This window comes from Nomascus leucogenys, chromosome 19 (genome assembly GCF_006542625.1).
Source record: "Nomascus leucogenys isolate Asia chromosome 19, Asia_NLE_v1, whole genome shotgun sequence".
Classification (NCBI taxonomy): domain Eukaryota; kingdom Metazoa; phylum Chordata; class Mammalia; order Primates; family Hylobatidae; genus Nomascus; species Nomascus leucogenys.
This window is the reverse complement of record NC_044399.1, coordinates 58157765-58182767: the sequence shown is the minus strand read 5'-3', so window position 1 is coordinate 58182767 and position 25003 is coordinate 58157765. Positions and strand designations below refer to the sequence as shown.

Below are 25003 nucleotides of genomic sequence, written 5' to 3'. Positions count from 1 at the left end.
AGGTTGATAATCTGCTGGTTTCTCCTGCTGTTATACCATAAATGTTTTATCCATGTTATTAGATGTCATTTGATGGCCTTCGTGGTTGTCATTTTTAAGTAGCTGCCTATTTCAGAGCGGATACCACACCACCCACTCCTGGCTCACTAGATACTCGAGCGGTTTGTGAGTGTTGGCTGTGCTGTGTTCCATGTCACTGTATTTGTGACCCCGTGAAAGACATGAGACTTGACCCAGGCCCCATAATTTGCTTCACTCAAAGCTGTGAAAGCAGTTCGTGGGGCACAGAGGGTTTCCATTCTCTATTGTGCGCAGATTTACCTACATTTGGGTTGCAGACACAGGCTGCGGGGAGGACTTGGGAAAGAATACATGCTTTATGCCAAAGCGATGCATTTGCCCTTCCTTCCCATACTGGCTCTCTTATCTAAGGGAACTTGAATCAGTGAACCAGAAAGTAGCTGGGCAGCAAGGAGGGCACAAGAGGCCAAGCTGGATAACCAGCCCCCATGTGATCAGAAAGCTGCATGACCCATTGCGAGATGTTTGGTTGGATGCAGGACACCAGTGTTGGAGTCCCAGCTCTGCCCTGGCTGGCTGGGCCCCACCTCAGCCTCTGCTGTGCAGCTTCTCCTTCTCCTTCTAGGAGAGGTAGACTAGGAAGTCCCATATATATATATATGTATATATGTATAAACCGATGCTTCTTCTCATGCTGTGGTTCTCAAACTCCGGTGTGCATCAGAATCACCTGGAGAGCTGCTTACAACACAGACTGCTGCCCCAGCCCCAGAGTCTCAGACTCAGTAGGCTGGGGATGGGGGCTGGACACGTGCATTTCTAATGCGTTCCCTGGTGCTGCTGCTGGACTAATGAGTCTTTCTCACTGATGACTTGGCAGGCTGCTACCTGCACAAAACTTCCCTGTTCTAAAGCCCACGTTCCTTTCTAGATGGAGCCAGCAGGAGAGAAAGATGAGCCATTGAGTGCAAAACACAGGAGGCCAATGAAGTGTCCCTCTCAGGTAGGAGGGACTGGGCAGAGGAGGGACGCTTATTGAATTGAGGGCGCAGGTAGGGTGGGCAAGTGGGCTTTGCTGTGAAGTGGGTCTTACCTGAGATATGAGTCCTGGCTCTGTTCTTCTGGGCCTGCACACAGTTTTGCATACATAACAGCCCTAATGTTTACAGCTGTGGGCCATGAGAGCTGTTTTAGCAAAACTGCAGCCCCCTCCATGCCTGTGGGAGGCATAGGAAAAAGGCCACAGCTCACCTGGCCCCAAATGCTGCCCCCATGTATCGCCTCTGGATCCTGGCCCTCTGCCCCAGATGCCATTTCCAGACCTTCCTCTATCCTAGAGTGGCAAAGAAGGGAGGGATGCTGAGTCTCTAAGTGCCTGAAAGGTGGATCATTTTGACGACATCTTAAATAAGTGTCTAGTATGTATTAGGCTTATAATTAATGTTGCCTAATAAGTGGTTGAGAAAATAACTGGACATAAATGAATGAGATTCTGTTTTTTTTTTTTTTTTTTTTTTGGAGACAGAGTCTCGCCCTGTTGCCAGGCTGGAGTGCAGCGGCACAATCTCGGCTCACTGCAACCTCTGCCTCCCGGGTTCAAGCGATTCTCCTGCCTCAGCCTCCCGAGTAGCTGGGACTACAGGCGTGTGCCACCACACCCAGCTATTTTTTTTGTATTTTTAGTCTTTCTATCATTTAATGCTAGTCAAGTATTTGGCTTTCTTGATGAATTGGTAAGTTTTTTGTTACTATGCAATAAGAAGTATACAATTCACCTTGTTTCCCTTTTTGCTTTGGCTGCCAAGAAGCTTAAAATTAGATTCCCTTCTCATCAAAATATATGTACTTGGCCTGGTAGCATGAACCCCCAGGGTAAAGAGCAAGAGAGACTGACTATCACAAATGGGAAATGTCAACACATTCATGAGTCCTTCAGGGACCAGAGAGAAGAGCCAGAGAATGGTTTGGTCCTCATTGGAAGTGTGATGTGAATGTTCTGAGATGGCCAAAAGCATCACTGGATGCTCAAGCCTGATGATTAAGGGATACAGACTTCTGGGTCACGATTCCAATATGTCACCTTTCCCTGCAGGAGAGCCCCTATCTGTTCAGCTACAGGAACAGCAACTACCTGACCAGACTGCAGAAACCCCGAGACAAGAATGAGGTAAGGAAAGGTTTTCTGTAATTGACAAACATGCAGATGAACCATGGGCTGCATTCCATGCTGAATCTTTGGAACCTTCCACGTGATTCTTTTTTTTGTTTGTTTGTTTGTTTATTTGTTTTTGAGATGGAGTCTTGCTCTGTTGCCCAGGCTGGAGTTCAGTGGCACCATCTCGACCTCCACCTCCTGGGTTCAAGCAGTTCTCCTGCCTCAGCCTCCTGAGTAGCTGGGGCTACAGGCGTGTACCAACATGCCTGGCTAATTTTTGTATTTTTTTAGTAGAGACAGGGTTTCACCATGTTAGCCAGGCTGGTCTTGAAATCTTGACCTCAAGCAATCTGTCTGCCTCAGCCTCCCAAAGTGCTGGGATTACAGATGTGAGCCGCTGCCTCCGGCCTGGATTATTTTAAAGCAGATCAACTGGCCAAATTTGCAACAATTTTTTGGGGGGAGCAGAAGCAGAGTCTCACTATGTCACCCAGGCTGGAGTGCAATGGTGTGATCTCAGCTCACTGCAACCTTGCCCTCCTGGGTTCAAGAGATTCTCCTGTCTCAGCCTCTTGAGTAGCTGGGATTATAGGCATGTACCACCACGCCCAGCTAATTTTTTGTATTTGTATTAGAGATGGGGTTTCACCATATTGGCCAGGCTGGTCTTGAACTCCTGACCTCGTGATCCACCCACCTCAGCCTCCCAAAGTGCTGAGATGACAGATGTGAGCCACTACACCGAGCCATTCCATGTGGTTCTTAACGTCCTGGAACTCCTGCTGCCTCTAGGCATGTGGAGGTCTGCCACTGACCGCTGATGTTCAGTCAGGACAGGCTGGGGGAGGGAGGAGGATCCAGCATGTGGCCGTCCCCTGGGTGCCTGGAAGCAGGCCTCCCCCACAGTTCATCTTCAGAGCTGCCTCCGCAACCAGCATGGGGGGCTTGACAGAGTGTCTGCACTGCCCAGCACCTCCTGTTCCCAATCTGTTGTTATGTAAGATAGATTCTTCTGACCCTTCCCAAATCTCTGACAAATTCTTCTAAAATCATCTGAGAACTTCATCTGAAGAGAAAATTAAGAAAGAGCAGAGAATTGTGGTGAGGTCTGAACCCAGAACGTGTGGAGCTCGAAAGCCCTTGAGTGGGTCCACACTGATAGGGGCCCCTGACAGGCACTCCTGCCTTGCTCACTGCTTTTCTCAGGAGCCTCCCCTGAGGCTTCCCGTGGAGATTAGGCAGGGCACCCTGCACTCCTCTAGGAAGGCAAGGAACACTCAAGGGTTGATGTCTTCTTTCCCAGAGAAGGGGGGACTGAGGTGGGCTGAGACAAATTTGGTCCTAGTGACATCCCTCCCTCCCTATTTTATGGAAAAGCGTGAGATTTACCCCAAATAATGGAGGCAGAGTTGATGGCCTGGGCTTCCACCCCAACAAACACAGTGTGAGAGACTCAATTTAACAACTTGACTCACACTAACGAGCATAGCAATGAGCATACACCTGAGATGCAGCATGGCACAGTGAGGTAAAGTAACCAGTTCTGGGTTCAAATCCAGACTCTTTCACTTATGGGCTCTGTGTCAATGAGCAAGATACTTAACCTCTCTGTGCCTTAGTTTTTTAACCTGGGAAATAATGACAGTAATAGTCGTACCTTGCGGAGTTATTAATGTCATAGGTCAATAAGTATAAAGCACTTATAATAGAATCTAGCGTACCATGAGTTCTGTATAAATATTGCTATCATTATCATCGGATAAAAGCAGTGATACATTTCTTCAGGACACATTTATTGACTATCTGCTGTGTACCACTAGAATGCAAGCTCAGTGAGGCGGGAACTCAGGGTAGGCAGCAATAACTATTTGTTGAATGAAAAAATGAATGGATAGGTGGATTGGATACCAGGTAGGAGAGATTAAAATGTAAATAAAAAATAGGACTTGTCCCAAGGAACTCAAGTCTAGTAAAGAAATATCCAAGTCAACAGGCAGTTATAGCACAATGGTACTATAATGGCTACTGTAATGCATGTTTTCATGGGGTATTCTGGGAACACAGAGAAAGAGAAACTAAACCAGACAGGAGAAAGTTGAAGAAGGCTTTCCAAAGGATACCCATGACCTCAGTCTCAAAGGGTGACTAAGGCTGAGGCAGATCCACGGGAGGGTGAGCAAATAGAAGGAAGGAAAGGGAAAAGGGAGAGGGTAACTACTTGGGCAAAGGCATGGATGCAGGGAAATATGGAGACTTAGGTCAAGGGCTGGTGGTTTAGAATATTTAGAGGCCTCTTAGGCCGTGCTAGGGAGATTGGACTTTTTGCTGAAGTTAATACAGGGTAGTAATTTGTTTGTTCAACTAACAAATATTTGTTGAGCATCTACTATGCCAGGCACTGTTCTAGGCTCTGGGGACACAATAATCAACAACACAGATAAAAATTCCTGCCTTCATTGAGAACTTGGGCAGAGGAGTGACACATCAGATCACGTTGAGAACGACCACTCTCGATAGATTCAGAGGCTGAGGAGCGAGTCTGTGGGACGGACGGCCATGATGATGGTGAATCATTGCAATATCCTGGCAAGAAATAACAAAGGCCTGAACTTAGGTGGAGGTGGAGGCACTGGAGCAGAGGGAACAGATTTGGGAGCACTTGGAAAAGATGTGGACAATTGGATATGAGTGTTGAAGGAGAGGGAGAAATCTTAAACAACATCAAAGTTTTACTTTATCTTAAATGATGTTTTCCAAAATAGAGGCCCCACTTCTCACCCATTTCCAATTTAGCAAAATCCATTTTCCTTACTTCCCTGTGTGTCTCATTTCAGGTAAGAGAAGGAGCAGAAATCAGATGTCCTGACAAAGACCCCTCCGATACGGTTCCCACCTCAGGTACACAGCTTGCACCCAGTGATTTTTAAATTCATTTGAGGCCTGAAATCATCCAAGTAAGGGCTTTCCACATAACCTGAAATACTCCCGAGTGGTTTCTCAGGGACAGCGGAAATAACTCTGTATGTATATTTGTAAGGCCATGCCTGTGTCTATTCTTTAACTAAAATGTGATATCATTATCAGAAAGCATTTATTGAGCAGTAACCCTGTACCAGGCCATGTTCTGCAAAGAACCCAATGTTAGTTGTGTGAGTTGTCATCGTCCCTGCCTTGGCACCTTGATGGGTGGATTTGTTCTCCAAAAGAGCAAAACTACCTTTAAGCAGAAAGCAAAAATAGCCAGTCCATAGTCCCTGTCTGAGTTGCCTGCAGATTCACTCACACACAGAATGCACTAAAACACCACGCAGAGCAGGAAAGCACGTCATCTTATGAACACACCATCTTCACTGCCTCTCAGTATTTCTAAAATGTCTGTTGCTGAGCCATAAAATGGGGTGTTCTAGGCAGTCATCAGCAACCTTCCCAAAGACGGTCTGCCTGAGGGCTGTACCTTTGCCTCCAGGCAAGGTAGCCTGGGGGTGATAGCTATGGGCATGTAACCTTGGGAAGTCATAGCCATCTGGTGACCTGAGTGACTCAAAACATCAGCCTAGGAGCATCTGTAGCAGTGTTACAGATTCCCATCTTGGTCCTAAAGGGGGGCTCACATGTCCATTTATTTGTTCATTTATGTACTCATTTGTGTGTTAGAGGATTGTTGAGTGCCTCCTTGCCTTCAGGAGTTTACATTCTAATGGATCTATTGTTTCTCATGGCCTCAGGATTATAAAAAAAACAGAAAATTAAGTTTGGGGATGTCACAGTGCCTAGCAAGAATCTTCTGGGGATGCAAATCTTCGTAGTCAGATTGTCTCCTTGTGCTGAGCATCAGGAGAGCAAATAAATGCTTGGCTGCCCTTCACACATGCCGTAGCTCTACACACTCCAACTAAGCCACATGGCTGGCAGGAAAGTTAAAAATAGTCTAACCAAAACCTCGGTATATAACTGACTCTTGTTCTAAGTTGCAGAAGAATGGAATAGGGGATACAGATCTTACATATACACATTTAGTCTTTATTTCCCCTCATACATGGTGCGAACTCATTCCTATTAGTTTACTAGCAGGACTTTATTAGCAAAAATAAATTATCAGCTTCATATGTAGACCCTCCTATAATAAACACCCTTACTCAAAAATAGATAGATTAGGTATAGACACAGATAGATAGATGTGTGTTTATATAGATAGATAGATGTGTGTATGTATATGTCTACATATATATATATATATATAAAGAGAGAAATTTTTTTTGAGACGGGGTCTCACTCTGTTGCCCAGGCTGGAGTACAGTGGCATGATTGTGGCTCACTGCAGCCTTGACCTCCTGGGCTCAAGTGATCCTCCTGCCTCAGCCTCCAAGTAGCTAGGACTACAGGCATGCACCACCACACCTGCCTTTTTTTTTTTTTTTTTTTTTAAGAGATGGGGTCTTATTGTTGCCCGGGTTGGTCTTGAACTCCCAGGCTCAGGCGATCATCCAGCACTGGGATTACAGGCATAAACCAGCTCAACTGGTCTAGAGAGAACATCTGAAAGTTTTAATAGCCACACACATTTACAGCAAAGTAATATCCATTCCCTTTTTAATCTTATTCTGAAAGAATGCTCTCTAAAGCATTTTGTAATCTGTCTAGATGATGTTTCTGTCATGAAGGTGATAACCAGCCAATATCATTAGAGCATATCTCAACATCTAAAAGCTGGGTAAAATGTAAACCTCTTCCTTATTCCCTGACCCTGAAGATTAGTGTGTTTATCAGCACTTGAAGATTAAAGATCAAGAAATCTCAAGGCCTTAAAATCTGAGATCCTCTGGTGACAGGAGCCATTTATATAATAACAAGATGGGTAGATTTAGGCTCCCCGATCTGACCAAGGTGAGCATGGGACCCAAACACTCTCTCTCTACCTGGAATCAGCACTCATAGATGAGTGTTGGGCCTGCACTTCTGAGTCTCACCTGGAAAGTGTCATTCAGAAAAATGGTCACAGTTAACTGGCCAATAATGAAAAATACATTTTGTTATTGTGCCAGTGATCTTTTTTATTTTTTATTTTTTTGAGACAGAGTTTTGCTCTGTCACCCAGGCTGGAGTGAAGTGGTGTGATTTCTGCTCACTGCAACCTCCACCCGCCAGGTTCAAGCGATTCTCCTGCCTCAGCCTCCCAAGTAGCTGGGATTATAGGTGCCTGCCGCCATGCCCAGCTAATTTTTGTATTTTTAGTAGAGACATGGTTTTGCCATGTTGGCCAGGCTGGTCTTGAACTCCTGACCTCAGGTGATCCACCTGCCTTGGCCTCCCAAAGTGCTGGGATTACAGGCATGAGTTACTACACCCAGCCATGTGCCAGTGATCTTGACTGAACATTCTAACCATCCTTGCAACTGATGGGGTAGGTAAAAAGACAGCACACGTGCATATTATTATTTTCCTTTGATATTAATCATATATTTCTGGTGAGGTCCTACACTCTTCTGGAGATCATGTTTGCAATTTCTAATCAAAATAATCTGATATATGTCTTATAAGAGGAGATCATCTTATCTTTATACCTCCAGTGACTCAAGCACGTGGTAGGAGCCCAATAAATGTTTGCTGAACTAATCTGAATGAACATTTCTAAATCATCAGATCAACAGTCCCTAGGATTGAAAAAGGTATTGAAAAATCAACTAGACTAAAATGCCTTTCATTAAAACAATTTTTCACTAAGAATACCTTTTACAATAACTTTTGCATTTTGCCTTCAAAGTTACTTTCCTTTTTTTTTTTTTTTCTTTTTTGAGATGGTCTCGGTCTGTCGCCCAGGCTGGAGTGTAGTGGTACGATCTCACCTCACTGCAGCCTTGACCTCCCTGGCTCAAGAGATCCTCCCACTTTAGCCTCCCAAGTAGCTGGGACTATAGGCCCATGCCACCATGTCCAGCTAATTTTATTTTTTGTACAGACAGGGTCTCACTATGTTGCCCAGGCTGGCCTCAAACTCCTGGGCTCAAATGATCCTCCTACCTCAGCCTCCCAAAGTGCTGGGATTATAGGCATAAGCTACCATGCTGGTCCAAAGTTATTTTCAAAAACCTTCTTTATAGTCTCATTTTCTAGTGCTTCTCCAAACTGATCACAGATACATGCATCTAAGCATCATTAAAAGTGATGTTTCAAAATGAGATGCTTCCTGTCATCAACAGGCCATGGCCCTGGCAACTTGGGTGCCTCATTCTGAGTACACTTCAGAGCTCATGAGTGATGTGCTTTATCCACTGACCTACTGGGGTCAGTGGATGAGATACATAGAGTTAATATATGACCTGGGATGAGATACATAGAGTTAATGTAAGTGATTTTTTATAACCAGTTGGTATTGGGTAGCCAGTAAAAACTAAAACCTTGCAACTTTTTCCTCCTAGTCAGCACATAGATGCAATTTGCCAAATGCTCTCTCCTATGGACTTTATGACTTTGTAAACACTCACATCATGCTCCATTGCTAGATGGCCCTCTCCCTAACATAGTTAGCATAACCAAGAAAAACATATTGGGCCTACTAGTGGGCTTAGGATTTTCCCAGCAAGAAAAGGAGTCACTTTTTGCAAATAAAAGAGTGACAATGAGGAGTCACAGGGGACACGGCTTATTGACTTTCTGATGAAGGTGGCTATCTTGATGGTAAATCCCACACAGTGGGAAAAATTCAGAGCTTTTGCAAATAGGGATCCACAAAGCTAATTACATGCTGCTGTCACCAATAGTATAAACCAGAACAGTTCATTCATTTATTTTAAGCCATCAATTCCTTGCTAAGTCCCTGATGTCATTGATTTGACCCATTTGGCTAAAATTAGCTCTTCAAAAGCCAATATGAAAAATGGCCAGGTTACAGCACTGGGTGGTCATTCACCACGGGCATCGTCTCATCGTGAGCCAGCAGTGCAATGTTCAGTGTAGGTCATGAGGCCGTTTCTGTGGTCACCACCTACTCAGGGGTCTTGTGACTTGACCTACCCTGTCATCAGGAAGGAATGATGCCCTGTGGGAAATAACAGCCTGCTTGTCCCTGGACGCAACGAGCCTACTGAGTGAGTTCAAACTCCCCCAAGACACTTAGAGAAGTGTTTCCCTGCCCTATGGTTTTCATCATCTAAAACTTCGAGATCTGTGAAGTCCCTGTCACAGAGTCACTTAGCCTTTAATTCCAGTTAACACGTTTCTTGAGCTCCCCTGTGGAAGGCACACACTGGTTCATGGAAACTCACACCAAAGACTCCAGAGGCAAAACATGGTTCCAATCTTGAGGCAGCTGCTTACTGCCATTGTGGAAGTCTTAACCTAAGTCCCTAAAATCAGACAGCAAATAGGCTGGGCAATGCTTGGTGACAATTGAGAGAAAGGATGTTTTTCAAATTAGGGCCCCAGGTGGTTTAAGTTGCTGGGTTGCACAAGACAAAGCCCCAGCATGCCAAGCCTTTCTCCTGGGTATAACCTTCCATGTACAGTGGGCAGTGTCCCCATTCTATGTCTAGTGTGTAATTTCCTTGCTATTTGTGATACTTCATCATGGCTTGGATGGCCTTCTGATAAGAGGCCCCCTCTGTAGAAATCGTGATGAGTTAATGATGTGTTTATCAGCTTCTCTCAAGGTGGTGGACAGTTTGTACCAGATAATGTTTAGCTAATCAGCCCACACAAATTTAATCTTATCACTAAATAGTTCTTTTCCCAGGGAGAGCAACTGCTAAAGTGCTTTACTGTATTTCTAAGCTGTGTTTGTCATTAATGATGACATTAACAAACCTCAAATCAAGGTCTACGGGAAATTAGGCCAGTGAAATGTGATGTGCTCTATCTTAACAATAAGATCACAGATTAAGTCAAGTCCTCCCACCCAGGTTTGCTTCATCTGGTTTATTACTGTATCTGTTGCTGAGACTCCTTCAGAATGGCAAACTGGAGAACCACCCCCACCACAATCAACCAATCTATCAGATGACATCAGGCATATTCAGGGTGGTATGGCCGTAGACCAATCAGTCTATCTATACATATGTATGTACACATACACATAAACATAGGGGTGTGTGTGTGTGTGTGTGTCTATGTTTTCTGCCTGCTACAAATTTAGGAGACAGGAATGGTAGGTTTCAGCTGCCTCTTTAGCAAACTGTAATGATAATATTTTTGAAGCAAATTTATCTATCTCTGCCATATTTTACCCAGCCCCAAGGATTTCCCCTAACATTTGCATACTAGCTAGTGTTCACAGGATTCACTGTATGATGCATTATGGCAGTAAGAATACAGTGTTTGACTGTCATCACCAGAAGCTAAAATAAACCACTCTAGAGTTGGAGGGAAAAGGTCTTATTTTTTGTTTTGTTGCCTTTTTAACCCCATTGCCTGATTTCTTTGAGAAGAGGTCATTTTAAAGTTCTCCTGCACAGCCTGGTGGACATGCACTAACGTGTGCAGCTGGCTTTGTGATTTGATATTGTTCTTCTAACCACATGGTGTAGCTATGGATGGCTGGGAAGAGCCAAGCAGGCTGTAATCATGTGGAAGGGTGCGTGTATGCATGGTGCATGTGTGCATGGTGTGTGTGTGTGTGTAAGGGTGGATTCAAGGCATGGTGAGGGGGAGGAGAAAGAACACTGAAGAAAGATACTCAGCAGCTCTTGAATCTAAGAGGCAGAGCTGTCATCAGGCTGTGCAATGGCAGCTACAGTTGTGAGGGCCCCAAGACAATTTGTACATACACACGGGAGAAACAACTCTAGTCTTTTTTTCTTTTTTAGTGAAGGGGTCTCACTATATTGCCCAGGCTGGTCTCAAACTTCGGGGCTCAAGTGATCCTCCCAACTTGGCGTCCCTAAGTGCTGGGATTATAGGCGTGAGCCATCACACGCAGCCAAATATTTATTTATTTTTTTACAGACGGGCTCACTTTGTTGCCCAGGCTGGAATGCAGTGGCACAGTCATAGCTCACTGCAGCCTCTGCCTCCTGGGCTTGATTCCAGGTTTTTCAGGTCCAAGCGCAGTACTTGACTACAGTCAATGGCTTTGATAATCAAGTGTCTCTATCAGTGGTTCTGAAAATATGGTACCCAGACTGGACTGGCAGCATCAGCATTACCTGGAAACTTGTTGGAAATGCAAATCCTTGGGCCCATCCCAGACCTATTGAGTCAAAAATTCTGAAGGCAGGGCCCAGCCATCTGTGTTTTCACAGGCTCTCCAGGTGATTCCGATGCAGGCTCAAGTTGGAGGACCACTGCTCTATATATTTTGCACACATATATTTACAACTATGTATGTGTGAGTTTGTATCCTTTCATAGGAAGAGGCAAGAACTTTTACTTTTCCAATGAGAGCAAATCCTCATTGGGAGTGGCTGTCCCCATTGGCAGACAGCATGAAAGAAGGTAAAAAAGTGTCTCCATGGAAGGAAGACGAGACCTGGAAGTCCCTTGAGTATGTTTTCCACTCAATGTTAATCCGGCGTCCTGCATAGGTGGAATTCCACAGCCGTGATTTGGATGTTGATGGGTGCTGTGGGTTGTATGTAGTCCAGCTGTGTCAAAATCATCTCATCCTGTGTTTCACTGCAGGCCTGCAAGCTTTTTTTTTTTTTTTTTTTTTTTGAGATGGAGTCTCGCTCTATCTTAGGCTGGATTGCAGTGGTGCGATCTTGGCTCACTGCAGCCTCCTCCGCCCAGGTTCAAGCAATTCTCATGCCTCAGCCTCCCAAGTAGCTGGGACTACAAGCGCACACCTCCACGCCTGGCTAATTTTTGTATTTTTAGTAGAGCCTAAGGTCACACAGGCTGGTCTGAAACTCCTGACCTCAGGTGATCTGCCCGTGTCAGCCTCCCAAAGTGCTGGGATTGTAATCTGGTCATGCTACAGGCTTTATAAGCTGTCTTTGGCAAAGAAGGCTGTTGAGAAAGCCTCCTGCGGACAACTTTCAGTCTATCCTTCTTAAGCAATGGCCCACTGAAATGTACCAGGGTGGGCCACTCCCTTGTACAAACTCTGTACTAGGCTTCTTCCAAACCACAAGAGGTATTTCAATAATTTAGTGCAGCATTGAGCCACTAGACACAACAGAAGCACATCAGCAAAGGTAGAGCTGTGGCCAAGTCAGGGTGACCTTGGGGGTGAGGTAATTGGGGGAGTGGGAGGTGAGCTTGTGGCTTGAGAGACCAAGCTATATATGGCTTAAGAAATTCTAGGGGTGGTCCCCCAAATACACTAGGATTCACATTCTTATGTGTATAAGGTAAAGGAGTAGGTAGATGTAGTAGGTAGATGTGTATGTGAGTAATTACATATATAGCAATATCTGTGTTAAACTCCTAACTTGTTAGCCAGGCATAAAAGCCTATAATCCCATCTACTCAGGAAGCTGAGGTGGGAGGATCACTTGAGCCCAGGAGGTCGAGGCTGCAGTGAGCCATGATCACACGCCACTGCACTCCAGCCTAGGTGACAGAGTGAGACCTTGTCTCAAAAAATAAAAATAAAACAAATATATTGATAGATGCTATAACATAATTGAACCTTGAAAACATTATGCAAAGTAGAAGAAGCCAGACACAAAGAGTCACGTATTATATTATTCTATCTACATGAAATATCCAGAATAGATAAATCCATAGAGGCAGAAAGCAGATTATTGGTTACCAGATATTGGTTAGGCCCTTCCAAGGTGGTTTTCTCTTTGCTCTCTCATATATGCTTCATGCAAGCCAAACTGACTAGCTGGGCTTTCGAGACATCCAGGCTCGACCCTATCACATCCATCCATCATGCTTTTCCCTCCATCACCTGATCTCGCTCTCCCTCATCCTCCTGTTATTTCTGAGGCTTAATTCAAATGCAACCTTCTCCATGAAGCCTGCTGTGACCCGCTCCTCAGGCCCCCCCAGGGGGAGATCATCCCTCCAGCTGTATAGTCTCACATCACTTCACACCTCTCTTAGTGTTTATCGGTCTTACACTATAATAACTATTTCTCATTTTCTCCTTAGCTTGTGAGCTTTTTGAGGGCATTCTCTGTTTCTGATCACTGTGTGGTCTCCAAAGCACCCAGCCACTGTTTTGTGTTCAACATGTTTGTCCTGTGAGTTAATAGCTGCCACATCACATGGAATGCTGAAACTCAAAAGATAAAAAATATGTATAGTCAAGCTGTGGAAAACAGCTTGATGCTTCCTCAAAAAGATAAGCATAGGATTACCATATAACCCACCAATTCCACTCTCAGGTGTATACCAAAATAATTGAAAACAGGCATTCAAACAAACACTTGTACGCAGATATTTATAGCAATACTAGTCACAATAGCCCAAAAGTGGAAATAACCCAAATGCCTATCAATGGATGAATGGATAAACAAAAGTATGGTATATCCATACAATGGAATATCATCCAACAATAAAAAGGAATGAAGTGGCTGGGCTTTGTAGCTCATGCCTGTAATCCCAGCATTTTAGGAGGCTGAGGTGGGAGCATCACTTGAGGCCAGGAGTTCGAGACCAGCCTGGCAACATAGGGAGACTCTCTCTCTACAAAAAAATAAAAAATTGGCTGGGCATGGTGGTACACACCTATAATCCCAGGTACTCAGGAGGCTGAGGTGGGAGGATCACTTGAGCCCAGGAGGTCGAGGCTGCAGTGAGCCATGATCAGGAGCCACTGCACTCCAGCCCAGGTGGCACAGTGAGACTTTGTCTCAAAAGATAAAAATAAAACGAATGTATTGATACATGCTATAACATAATTGAACCTTGAAAACATTACGCAAAATAGAAGAAGCCAAACATAAAAAGTCACATATTATATGATTCTATGTACATGAAATATCCACAATAGATAAATCCATAGAGGCAGAAAGCAGGTTATTGGTTACTAGGGACTGGGAGGAGGGAGAAATGAGAGTGACCACTTAATGGGTTATAGGGTCTCATTTTGGGGTAATGAAAATGTTTCAAAGCTAGATAGAGGTGATAGTTGCACAACATTGTGAATATACTAAATGCTGTTCACCTTTAAATGGTTAATTTTAGTTATATGAATTTCATCTCAGTTAAAAAACAGTCGGCCGGGCGCATTGGCTCTCGCCTGTAATCCCAGCACTTTGGGAGGCCAAGCCGAGTGGATCACGAGGTCAGGAGATCGAGACCATCCTGGCCAACATGGTGAAACCCCATCTCCACTAAAAATACAAAAATTAGCCAGGTGTGGTGATATGCATCTATATTCCCAGCTGCTCAGGAGGCTGAGGCAGGAGAACAGCTTGAACCTGGGAGGTGGAGGTTGTAGTGAGCCAAGATTGCACTACTGCACTCCAGCCTGGCGATAGAGCAAGACTCTGTCTCAAAAAAAAAAAAAAAAAAAAAAAAAAAAAAAAAATAGTCAGTGGCATAAAAGTATTCCTTTTTCACTTTGGAGAAACTGAACTGATTTTTATAGGATGATGTAATATTTTATCCCAAATATCAGATCCTAGAATAGATTAAGTATTGGTTTCATTTCCATGGCAATTTCTTCCCTCCTCCCAAATCACCTTGCCAAGGGCCTGCCACCACTCGCCTTGTAGCATCTGGTCTCACCAAATGCGAGCACAGCTCCCCACTTAAAGCAGGATCCACCTTTCAGCTTCCTGTTCCTGTGTCCAGGTGCCGCAGAGAGGAAGCCAGCACTCAGACTCCACAGCTGGCATTGCAGAGCCCATTGACAAGCATGGGTTTTTCCTATCTTTTATCCAAGGTGTCTTGGTGGTAAAAACTGACTTTTTCTTTGTTATCCTGGAAGTTATTCCTTTGTTTCAGAGTAGATGGGTCCAGTGCTTTCCTGGAAGCCCCGTTTTCAACTCACTCCTGCTTATATTCTCAGTTCATAGGCTGAAGCCGGCTGATATCAACGTAATTGGAGCCCTGGGTGACTCTCTCACGGTAAGTGACCCTGATGCAGAAGGGGTAGGAGGGAAAAAGATTTTGACTGATATGAGAACCTGGAGAGGAAAATGGAGAGAGAAGGTCTCACGCCTGGCTCTTAGATGCTGCCATCTCGGGTCCTGATCTCCATCTCTCCATTGTCTGACCCACCCTGGCATTCAACAGCATTCCCTTCCCATCATGGTTTCCCACCTCCATTCTGGTCTCATCTTCCTCCCCCAGTGCTGAGATGAAGGAGAGAGCAGGAAGTGGAGGGACCCCAGAGGGAGTGTGGGTGACAGGAGTGACCCACCCCAAGTCACACAGCTGGTCAGCGGTGGGGCAGGATTGGACAAGATCTCCAGACCATGGTGTAGACCCCCTCCAAGGATCCAGTGCTTTGTTTTATCCATGTAGAAAAGCTAAGGGGAAGGTACCAGGAAGAGAGGTGAAGAGATGATGAGACAGGGCAAGTGCTAATGGCGGCAGGGAGGTGGGGGAGGGTGGGAAGACGGGAGTCTATGGAAGAGGCAGATAGGCCAGAGATGTTCCAAATCCACTTCTGCATCTGCCCCCGGGTGACACCCCAGACCCTGCAAAGCACTGTCCATGAAAAGCAGAATCAGGCCCTTGAGAGCCTGGGGGCTGGGGTCCCAGAGGTTCCTAGACACAGCTTCCATTCAACAGCCTCTCATCACAGTCCAGCTGCTATTCTCTGGGCCAATAGAATACAGGGTCTCCAGCTGAATCCCCCCCAAGAACAAGCAGACACCTCTCATGTCTATGGTCTATCACAGTGATATCATCCCACTCAGTGGGATGTATCTTCATGACAAAATCCTGTGAGGTATGACTTTCTTTAGATTCAACCAATAAAGGCTGGGCCCAGTGGCTCACATCTATAATTCCAGTACTTTAGGAGGCCAGGGTGGGAGGATCACTTGAGGCCAAGAGGTCGAGACCAGCCTGGGCAACACAGCAAGACTCCATCTCTATAAAAATGAAAAAAATAAAAATAAAAAAAAGAAATAGCTGGGCATAGTGGCTTACATCTGTAATCCCAGCACTTTAGGAAGCCAGGACAGAAGGATCACTTGAGGCCAGGGGGTCAAGGTGAGCCTGGGCAACAAAGCAAGACCCAATCTCTACAAAAAAAAAAAGAAAAAAATTAAGCATGGTGGTACATACCTATAGTCCCAGCTACTCGAAAGGCTGGGGCTAGAAGATCACTTGAGCTCAGAATTTCGAGGCTGCAATGAGCCACAATGGTGCAACTGCACTCCAGGCTGGACAACAGAGCAAGGCCCTGTCTCTAAATCAATAAGAAGGTGAATGAAGCTGGGGAAGATGAAGTGCCTAAGGTCACACAGCTTGTAAGTGCTCGAGCCAGGATCAAAATTCAGGGATCCTGACCCTAAGTCCAGGGCCCTATCCCTGTGCTGTGGCAGCCTCCTCCATGGCCCCTCAGCCACTCTTTACCCCAAAGGCCTGACTGCTCATAACCTCTCAGGAAGGACTGGCAGGCTGGGCCTTAGCAGCTTCATACACTGCTTATCCCAACCTCTTCCTGCCCGGCGGGGCCTGACATCACCTCCTCCCAATTCCCTGGTCTCCTTGAAGATACTCTCAGGACAAGGGGTCATCACATCTTGGCACAGCTGCTCAGGGGTTCCTAGGGAGGCAGCACTTTGGGTGTGAACCTGCCTGGCATGTAGCAAAGGAACTGGGTACCAGAGAGCAGGGATCACACCTGGGGGACCTTTCGTGGAGGCCAGTCTCAGCATGCCCTTCAAAATGCTCAGAAACAACGTGCTTTAGGCAAGGGACACACACCTGCAGAGTGTCCACATTGTGCTTTCTTCAGCTGATGATGGCTACGTGGGATTTCATTTTATTTCTACATTTTAAACTGCATAGGTGAGATATATTGGTATAAAAGGATAATGATATATTTCCTTTTATGATATACTTCACAAGTTTAAAAAAATGAGAAAAACAGGACCCTGAAACGTATCCTTTTGGAAAGGTACAGTCTAATTTCAAGAGCACTTTTGCTAGACAAGTTTTACTTGGTCTTGGCTTAGGCAGGGTTTCTTAGAATGAAGCAGAGCTGTGAACAGCACCAGGCATTCCCAGTGGGCGCGCTCACTCATCTCAGAAAAGGCAGGATGCGTATGGAGACATGGTGCCATCTAGATCCTAGATCCCAGAGATTGCCCAGGCAGTCCTGGCCAGCATAAGAACATAGACCTTTTGGCAGGCAGGCAGAGGTGGGCCACTGGGGAAAGCAGAAAAACTCACCCCCTCGTTGTTCCCTCTCAGGCAGGCAATGGGGCCGGGTCCACACCTGGGAACGTCTTGGACGTCTTGACTCAGTACCGAGGCCTGTCCTGGAGGTGAGTGAGGGTGTGGCAAGGCCCCAAAGACCCCTTCATTGCAGAGCAAGGGAAACCCCCTGAGCGTTCTAGAAAACAATGCCTTAAGCAGAGCGGTGGGCCGCTTTGTTCTTTTCGATGACCAACTTCTAGGTTTAATTTGAAAAAGGTATTCACTAGCCTCCTCAAACCACTACATTGCCCAAAACAGTAGCTGAGCCTTGAGCCAGGAGTCTAAGAGAGAAACTACATAAATATCTGGGTTGGAAATGCTTCTCTGGCTTCCATTTCTCCCTCTGTGACATAATCTCAGAAGGAGGCATTGGCCTGAGTGATGCACAGATCATTGCCTTTGGAACCAGAGTTGTAGCTGAGCCCGAGCTGCCCAGCTGGATGTAACCTTGGGCAAGTTCCCTAACCTCTCTGAGCTTCTCTCCTCATCTCTGATGCAGAAATAATGCTACTACTTGAGCACTGTCTGAGGACTAGAAAGAACTTAAGTGTCCAGCACAGTGCTTGACACAAAGTATCTGGTAGTTGGCATTGTGATTATAGGGCCTTTATTTTGCAGATGAGGAAACAAGGCTCAGGGAGGGCAAGTAACCTGACCAAGATCACAGAGCCAGAAGGCAAAAGATCAGGAAGCAGAGCAGATGCTTCCTGGCCCCTACCAGTGCGTTCCCTTATCATGTATCACTTTGGGCAGGCTTATTTCTGCTCTGCATGTGATCAAACCTCTGCTGCAAGCCCGGGCAGGTTTGGTGTTTCCTCACCTGGAATCTGGCATCTCCAACTGACACCTGCTTTAACCTGAGTGCCATCTCTGGCATCCTTCCTCACGTTGCAGCACAGTTAAACCCAAACATTTGGGGAACCTTTTAGATGCTCCTAGACACCCTTGGCACAGAATGGGGTGGGGGGTGTGGAAAAGCAGGGAAATCCAATCCACTCTGGAATGCTGCATATATTTGCATGCCTAGAAACCCTTCTAACTTTGATCACCTAGGAATTTTATGATTGGCTTGGAAGATGGCTGACTCTCTGGAAGACACCTTTTAAAAACGGCTTTTCCAAGCCAAGCAGGAAGAGAAAAGAGAAAAAATAGGGCCAACTTCTTTAAAACTACGTTTACACCAATAATATTAATGCACGCTGCAGTGGCTAGTTGGAAAGGGGCTGGCAGACGAGGGACTACTTCCCCTTTGAAAGCAGGGGTGCAAGGAACCAACCTACCTCCCCTGCCCCAACATCAGGGAAAATCAGCCGCCGGTTTAAATCTGGCGTTTTGTTTGGATGTGCTGGCCTATGGGGAGGGGAGTCGTATTCTGGTTTGCTTTTTCCGTTTTTTACTGAAGTGATGGGGAAAGGGCAAGCTCCAAGCCCCCCGGCTGTTTCTCGGGAGACGGGCGTTTCTGGCTAGTGTCTGAAGGGTCTCGGCGTGGCTGGCATCTTAACCCTTCATTTTCTTTCTCGGACCCACGATACAGCGTTGGCGGAGATGAGAGCATCGGCACCGTCACCACCCTGGCTAGTGAGTACGCGGCGGCGGCCGGGTTGTTTGGTTTGGGGAGGTCCCTGCATGCTTCCCGCTCCCCCTGCAGGTGGCGCGGGTCTCGGGAGGAGCCCCGGCTGCAGGAGCCCACTAAATTCACCAGGGGGCGCTGCCTCCCGAGACTGCCGCCCAGCTCCGCTTCCAACAGTGACGAAAGCCTTAGAGTTGGGGGTGGAGCGGGGTTCGGGGCTTGGGGGCCGGGGGCGGGGAGGTGTCAAAACGAAATTGTCTTTGACCAAGGAAGGAAGAAAGTAAAGCGGGGAAAAAGATCACATCTTAGTGCAAGTCATTAAAAAGTGATTCAATAATCTGGCATGAGATTAGAATAAAGAAAAAGCGATTCAAGAAAGAAGAAAAGGAAACCTGGGTGTGCGGCGCCTGCCTTCCCGAGCAAATCACCCCTGCGAGAGGCGTCGATCCAGGCACCTGGGGTGCCGGCACAGCTGCACACAGATACTGAATTGCAGGGTTGCTGTAGGAACCGCTGCTATTGCCGCAGGAGGAGATGAACTTACCTTGTGCAGGCTGTGCAGACACAGCCATTTTGGGACTCAACACTTTCCTTAATTTACTTCCCACCAACCTGCTCGGAATGATTTCCTTCTCTCTTTTTTTTTTTTTGAGATGGAGTCTCGCTCTGTTGCCAGGCTGGAGTGCAGAGTGGCACCATCTCGGCTCATTGCAACCTCCGCCTCCCTGGTTCAAGCGATTCTCCTGCCTCAGCCTCCCGAGTAGCTGGAACTACAGGCCCCCGCCACCACACCCAGCTTATTTTTGTATTTTTAATAGAGACAGGGTTTCACCATGTTGGCCAGGATGGTCTTGATCTCCTGACTTCGTGATCCGCCCGCCTCGGCCTCCCAAAGTGCTGGGATTACAGGCGGAATGATTTTTTAAAGCCAATTATATTCTCTGAAGGGTCTGATCTTATCTTTTTAAAATTCTCCCCAGTGGATACATATCTCTGTGCTTGTTCTTAAAGTATGCAAGTGATACACGTTTAAATTGAATTCTTCCCCTGGAATCTTCTGGCTGATAATTTTGCCTGGGAGGAATTTAATTGGTCCCATTCTCGTTTACTTTCCTGGTACATAGCCCTTTGTAATATATCTTTAGAAGCTAACAACTTGAAGCCACCAAGACTTGGATGAGGCGGACATCATAGCTTAATCTCCACATAGGCAGAGCAGAGCTGAGCAGACTTCGCGTTATCTGTTTTGGTTATTTGTAAATCCTGTTGAATTTAGGTAGACAGGGTTCTGTGCCACAAGCACTCCCTGCCTTCTTTATATCTAGGTCTACACACATGAGCTATAAATCGGTTCCTCTATTGCTAGGAGATGGTTCAGGGTGCTTTTGTGAGTGTGATGAACTTGGCTGTGGGATGACCCAGTGTATACAACAGCTTTCTGGGCGCTCTACTTCCCATGCTCGTATTATGGACAAGATAATTGGATATTATTTGGCTTCACCTCTTTCACCAAAGTAATTTACAAAGGATTGAGACAATGTCACCCCTCAGGTGGATGACTCCCCTGATACATTTAACCCAGAAATGGATTATCAGCTATTTAGACTCTTCTTGCTAGAGATGTGAAGACTATTTGATTGTAGGGGCTAAATAATCCAGGGGGAAATAACTATATGGAAATGTGTTAGAAAACTCATAAGAATGTAAGGGCAGAACAGAATCCCCGTTCAACCCCCTGTTCAATTTAATCCAGCAGATATTCCAGTGCTGAGTGCTTGGAAAATAGGAGAACAGTGCCCCGATGACATCACCAAAGTCTCTTTGGCAGCATGTCTTCCTAAAGACAGACACATGACTAATATTTATAGATGTGTACAAAGCTTAGGGGAAAATAAACATAGAGGCTGTTAACCCTGTCTTCTGAAAAGGAGCATCAAGAATTAGAATTCGTCAGGTAAGGAAAGGGGCGAGAATGTTCCTGGCAGAGATACCTGCCTGCACCAGCAAGTTGTTGCCCTATCCAATGTGCGGTTCCTCGCTATGACATCCTTGCTAAGTAGCTGGGTAGGCTGTGCTGAGTTCCTTCTACCTCCTAGGGAACCTACCACCTCCTAGGACAAACCATTCCACTTTCAAATCGCTCAGGTGATTCCACAGTCCTTTCTTCTCTTGAATAGAAATCGGAGCAATTTCCATTTATTAGTGTAATGTCCCCAAACCTCAAGGAAAGAGTCCAATCCGTCTGTGCTGAGTAAACCTGCAGCAGTGCTGGATTCTAGCAAGCACTCTGCTCAATGGGGCCCTAAAGTCCTGGCTGCTACCTGGCCAGTTTCTTTCTCACATCCTAGCAGATTGTGAGACAGCGGGGGCAAGTGCCCTTGTGTTGGAGCTGAGAGACCAGCCATTCTCAGCAGCTACATGTCTTTGAACAAATCTCCAAGCTTGTCTGAACTTTGTTTTATTTCTAATTCAGTCCATAATCATGTATTGAGCATTATATGAGGCCCTGGGGTATATATAGACCCTGCTCTGAGGAGGGCTTAGCCAAGTTGGAAAGACGAAAAAGTGAAAAGTGTGGATCCATATTAGTGAAGGCAATTAGAATGCATGAGATTGCAAAGTTCAACAAAACTGACAAAACTTTAGACTGGCAAAAGGGAGGGGGAATGAAAATCAAGAATGAAGGAGGAGATACTACCAACCTTACAGAAATAAAAAGGACTATTAGAGAATACCATGAACAAATTGTATGCCAATAAATCAGATAACTTGGATGAAATGGACAAATTCCTAGAAAGGCACCAAACTACTGAAATTGACTCCATAAAAAGTAGAAAATCTGAGGCCGAGCGCGGTGGCTCACGCCTGTAATCCCAGCACTTTGGGAGGCCGAGGCAGGAGGATTATGAGGTCAGGAGATCGAGACCATCCTGGCTAACATGGTGAAACCCCATCTCTACTAAAAATATAAAAACTTAGCCAGGCGTGGTGGCAGGCGCCTGTAGTCCCAGCTACTCAGGGAGGCTGAGGCAGGAGAATGGCATGAACCCTGGAGGCAGAGCTTGCAGTGAGCAGAGATCGCGCCACTGCACTCCAGCCTGGGTGACACAGCGAGACTCCATCTCAAAAAAAAAAAAAAAGAAAAGAAAATCTGAATAGATTTATAACAAGCAAAGAGATTGAATTAATAATTTTAAAACTTCCCACCAAAAAAAGCCCAGACTGTCTCTGACTTCGCTGGTGAATTCTAGCAAACATTAGTATCAATTACCAGTTCTTCACAAACTCCTCCCAAAAACAGAAGAGGAAGGAATGCTTCACAACTCATTCTATGAGTTTTACCCTGATAGCAAAATAAGACAAAGACATCACAAGGGAAGAAAAGTATGACCAGTAAGTATTATGAATGTAGACCCAGAAATCCTACACAAAATACCAGCAAACAAAATCCAGCAATATAAAAAAAAAAGTATACCTCATGACTAAGTGGAATTAGCCTAGGAATACAAGGTTAGTTTTCAACCTCAAAATCAATTAACGTAATATTCTATGTCAATAGGATAAAAGACCAAAACCACACATCATGATCATCTCAATGGATCAGAAAAAGCATTTAACAAAAATCTAACACCACTTCATGATAGAAACACTCAAAAAAGGCTGGGCGCAGTGGCTCACGCCTGTACTACCAGCACTTTGGGAGGCCTACGTAGGTGGATCGCTTGAGGTCAGGAGTTAGAGACGAGCCTGGCCAACATGGTGAAACCCTGTCTCCACTAAAAACACAAAAATTAGCTGGGTGTGGTGGTGGGTGCCTGTAATCCCAGCTACTTGGGAGGCTGAGGCATAAGAATAGCTTGAGCCTGGGAGGCAGAGGTTGCAGTGAGCTGATATTGCACCACTTCACTCCCGCCTGGGTGTCAGAGTAAGACTGTCTCTAAATAAATAAAGTAAAAAAACACTGAACAAATTAGGGATAGAAGGAAAATTCCTCATTCTGATAAAGGGTATCTTTTAGGAGCCCACAGCTGACATCATAGGCAGTGGTGACAGACGGAATGCTGCCCCCTCTCTCTGATATCAGGAGTAAGACAAGGATGCATGCTCTTGCCACTTTTATTCAACATAACACTGCCCATGGCAGTTAGGCAAGAAAATGAAAGAACAAATACCAAGATTGGAAATAAAGAAATAAAACCACTTCTATTTAAAGATGACGTGATATTATATAGAGACTATCCCAAGAAGTCCACTAAAAATTATTAGAGCTAATAAATGAGTTCAGTGACTGCAAGGTACAAATCAATATACAAAAAGCAATTATAATTCTTTATACTAGCAATTAATATGAAAATGAAATTCCATTTACAATAGCATTGAAAATAATAAAAGGAATAAATTTAACCAAATTTAACCAAAAAAGAGCATCTCTTTTACTCTTAAGATCACAAAACATTGCTGAAAGAAATTAAAGACCTAAATAAGCAGAAAATCATCTGACATTGATGGATTAGAAGATTTAATATTCTTGATAATACTCCCCAAATCAATCTACGGATTCGATGTGATCCCTATCAAAATTCCAGCTAGCTCCTTTGCAGAAATTTGCAAGCTGACCCTAAAATTCATGTGGAAATTCAAGGGACCCAGAATATCCTAAGAAATCTAGAAAATAACAAATTCAGAGGATTCATACTTACCAGTTTCAAAACTTACTATAAATCTATAGTAATCAAGACATGTGGTACTAGCATAAGGATAGACATATTGAACAATGGACTAAGGTTGAGAGTCAGAAATTAAACTCTCATATTCATGGTTAACTCATTTTCAGCAAGGATGCCAAAACCAATGGGGGAAAGAATAGTCTTTCGATAAACTGTGCTGAGACAACTAGATAGTTACACACAGAAAGATGAGGTTGAACTCCTCTCTCACACTTTATAAAAAAATTCACTCAAAATGAATTATAGACCTAAATATAAGAGCTAAAACTAACACTAGGAAGAAAATATAGGAGCAAATCTTTATGATCTTGAGCTAAACAAAGTCTTCTTAGATATGCCACTAAAAGCACAAGTGACAAGAGAAAAAAAAAATCGATATTTTGCACTTCAAAGGATATCATATCGTATATCAAAGAAAGTAAAGACAACCCAAAGAGTGGAAGAAAACACTTGCCAATCCTATATCTAATAAGAAACTTATATCTAGAAATTATAAAGAACTCTTAGAACTCAATAATAAAAAGATAACCCAGTTAAAATTGGGCAAAGGATCTGAATAGACATTTTTCCACAGAAAATATGCAAATGGCTAGTAAGCACTTGAAAATATGCTCAACATCAGTAGCCATCAGTGCAAATCAAAACCACCATGAGATAACAATTCACATCCACTAGCATGGTTATAATAGGAAGACAATAAGTGTTGACAAGGATGTGGAAAAATTGAAGCCCTAGTAAACTGCTGGTGGGAATGTAAAAATGGTGCAGCTGCTTTGGGAAAAGTCCTGGCAGTTCCTCAAAAGGTTAAACAGGGTTAAGGTTAGGGTTAAGGAGAGTTTAACCTTTTCCACTCTTAGATATATATCCAAGAGAAATCCACACAAAAACTTGCACACCAATGTTCATAGCAGCATTTTTCATAATACCCAAAATGTGGAAATAACTCCAAAGCCCCATCAACTGAAGAATGGATGAATAAAATGTGGTATATCCATCCAATGGAATATTATTCAACAATAAAAATGAATGCAGTACAGTTGCATGCTACAACATGGGTGAATGTTGAAAACCGTACGCTAAAGGAAAGAGGCCAGTCACAAAAGGTATGTTGGGGTATATGATTTCATTCATATGAAATGGCCTGAATAAGCAAGACTACAGAGACGGAGTAGATTCATGATTGCCACGAGATTGCAGAGAATGGGGAGTGACTGCTAGTGGGTACTGGGTTTCTTTCTGGGGTGATGAAAATGTTCTAAA

The 25003-nt window shown here is 44.8% G+C and overlaps 1 protein-coding gene across 2 annotated transcripts in view; it reads left to right on the top strand.

Annotated features, from left to right (window-relative positions):
* Positions 1 to 25003, top strand: part of PLB1 (phospholipase B1) — a 154208-nt gene that overhangs the window by 52052 nt on the left and 77153 nt on the right. For both annotated transcript variants that reach the window (XM_030799599.1, XM_030799600.1), the window contains exons 15-20: positions 953 to 1024; positions 2114 to 2188; positions 5011 to 5074; positions 15078 to 15136; positions 17441 to 17514; positions 18981 to 19024. In XM_030799599.1, the coding sequence (XP_030655459.1) occupies positions 953 to 1024; positions 2114 to 2188; positions 5011 to 5074; positions 15078 to 15136; positions 17441 to 17514; positions 18981 to 19024 (388 nt within the window). The remainder of the gene's footprint in view (positions 1 to 952; positions 1025 to 2113; positions 2189 to 5010; positions 5075 to 15077; positions 15137 to 17440; positions 17515 to 18980; positions 19025 to 25003) is intronic.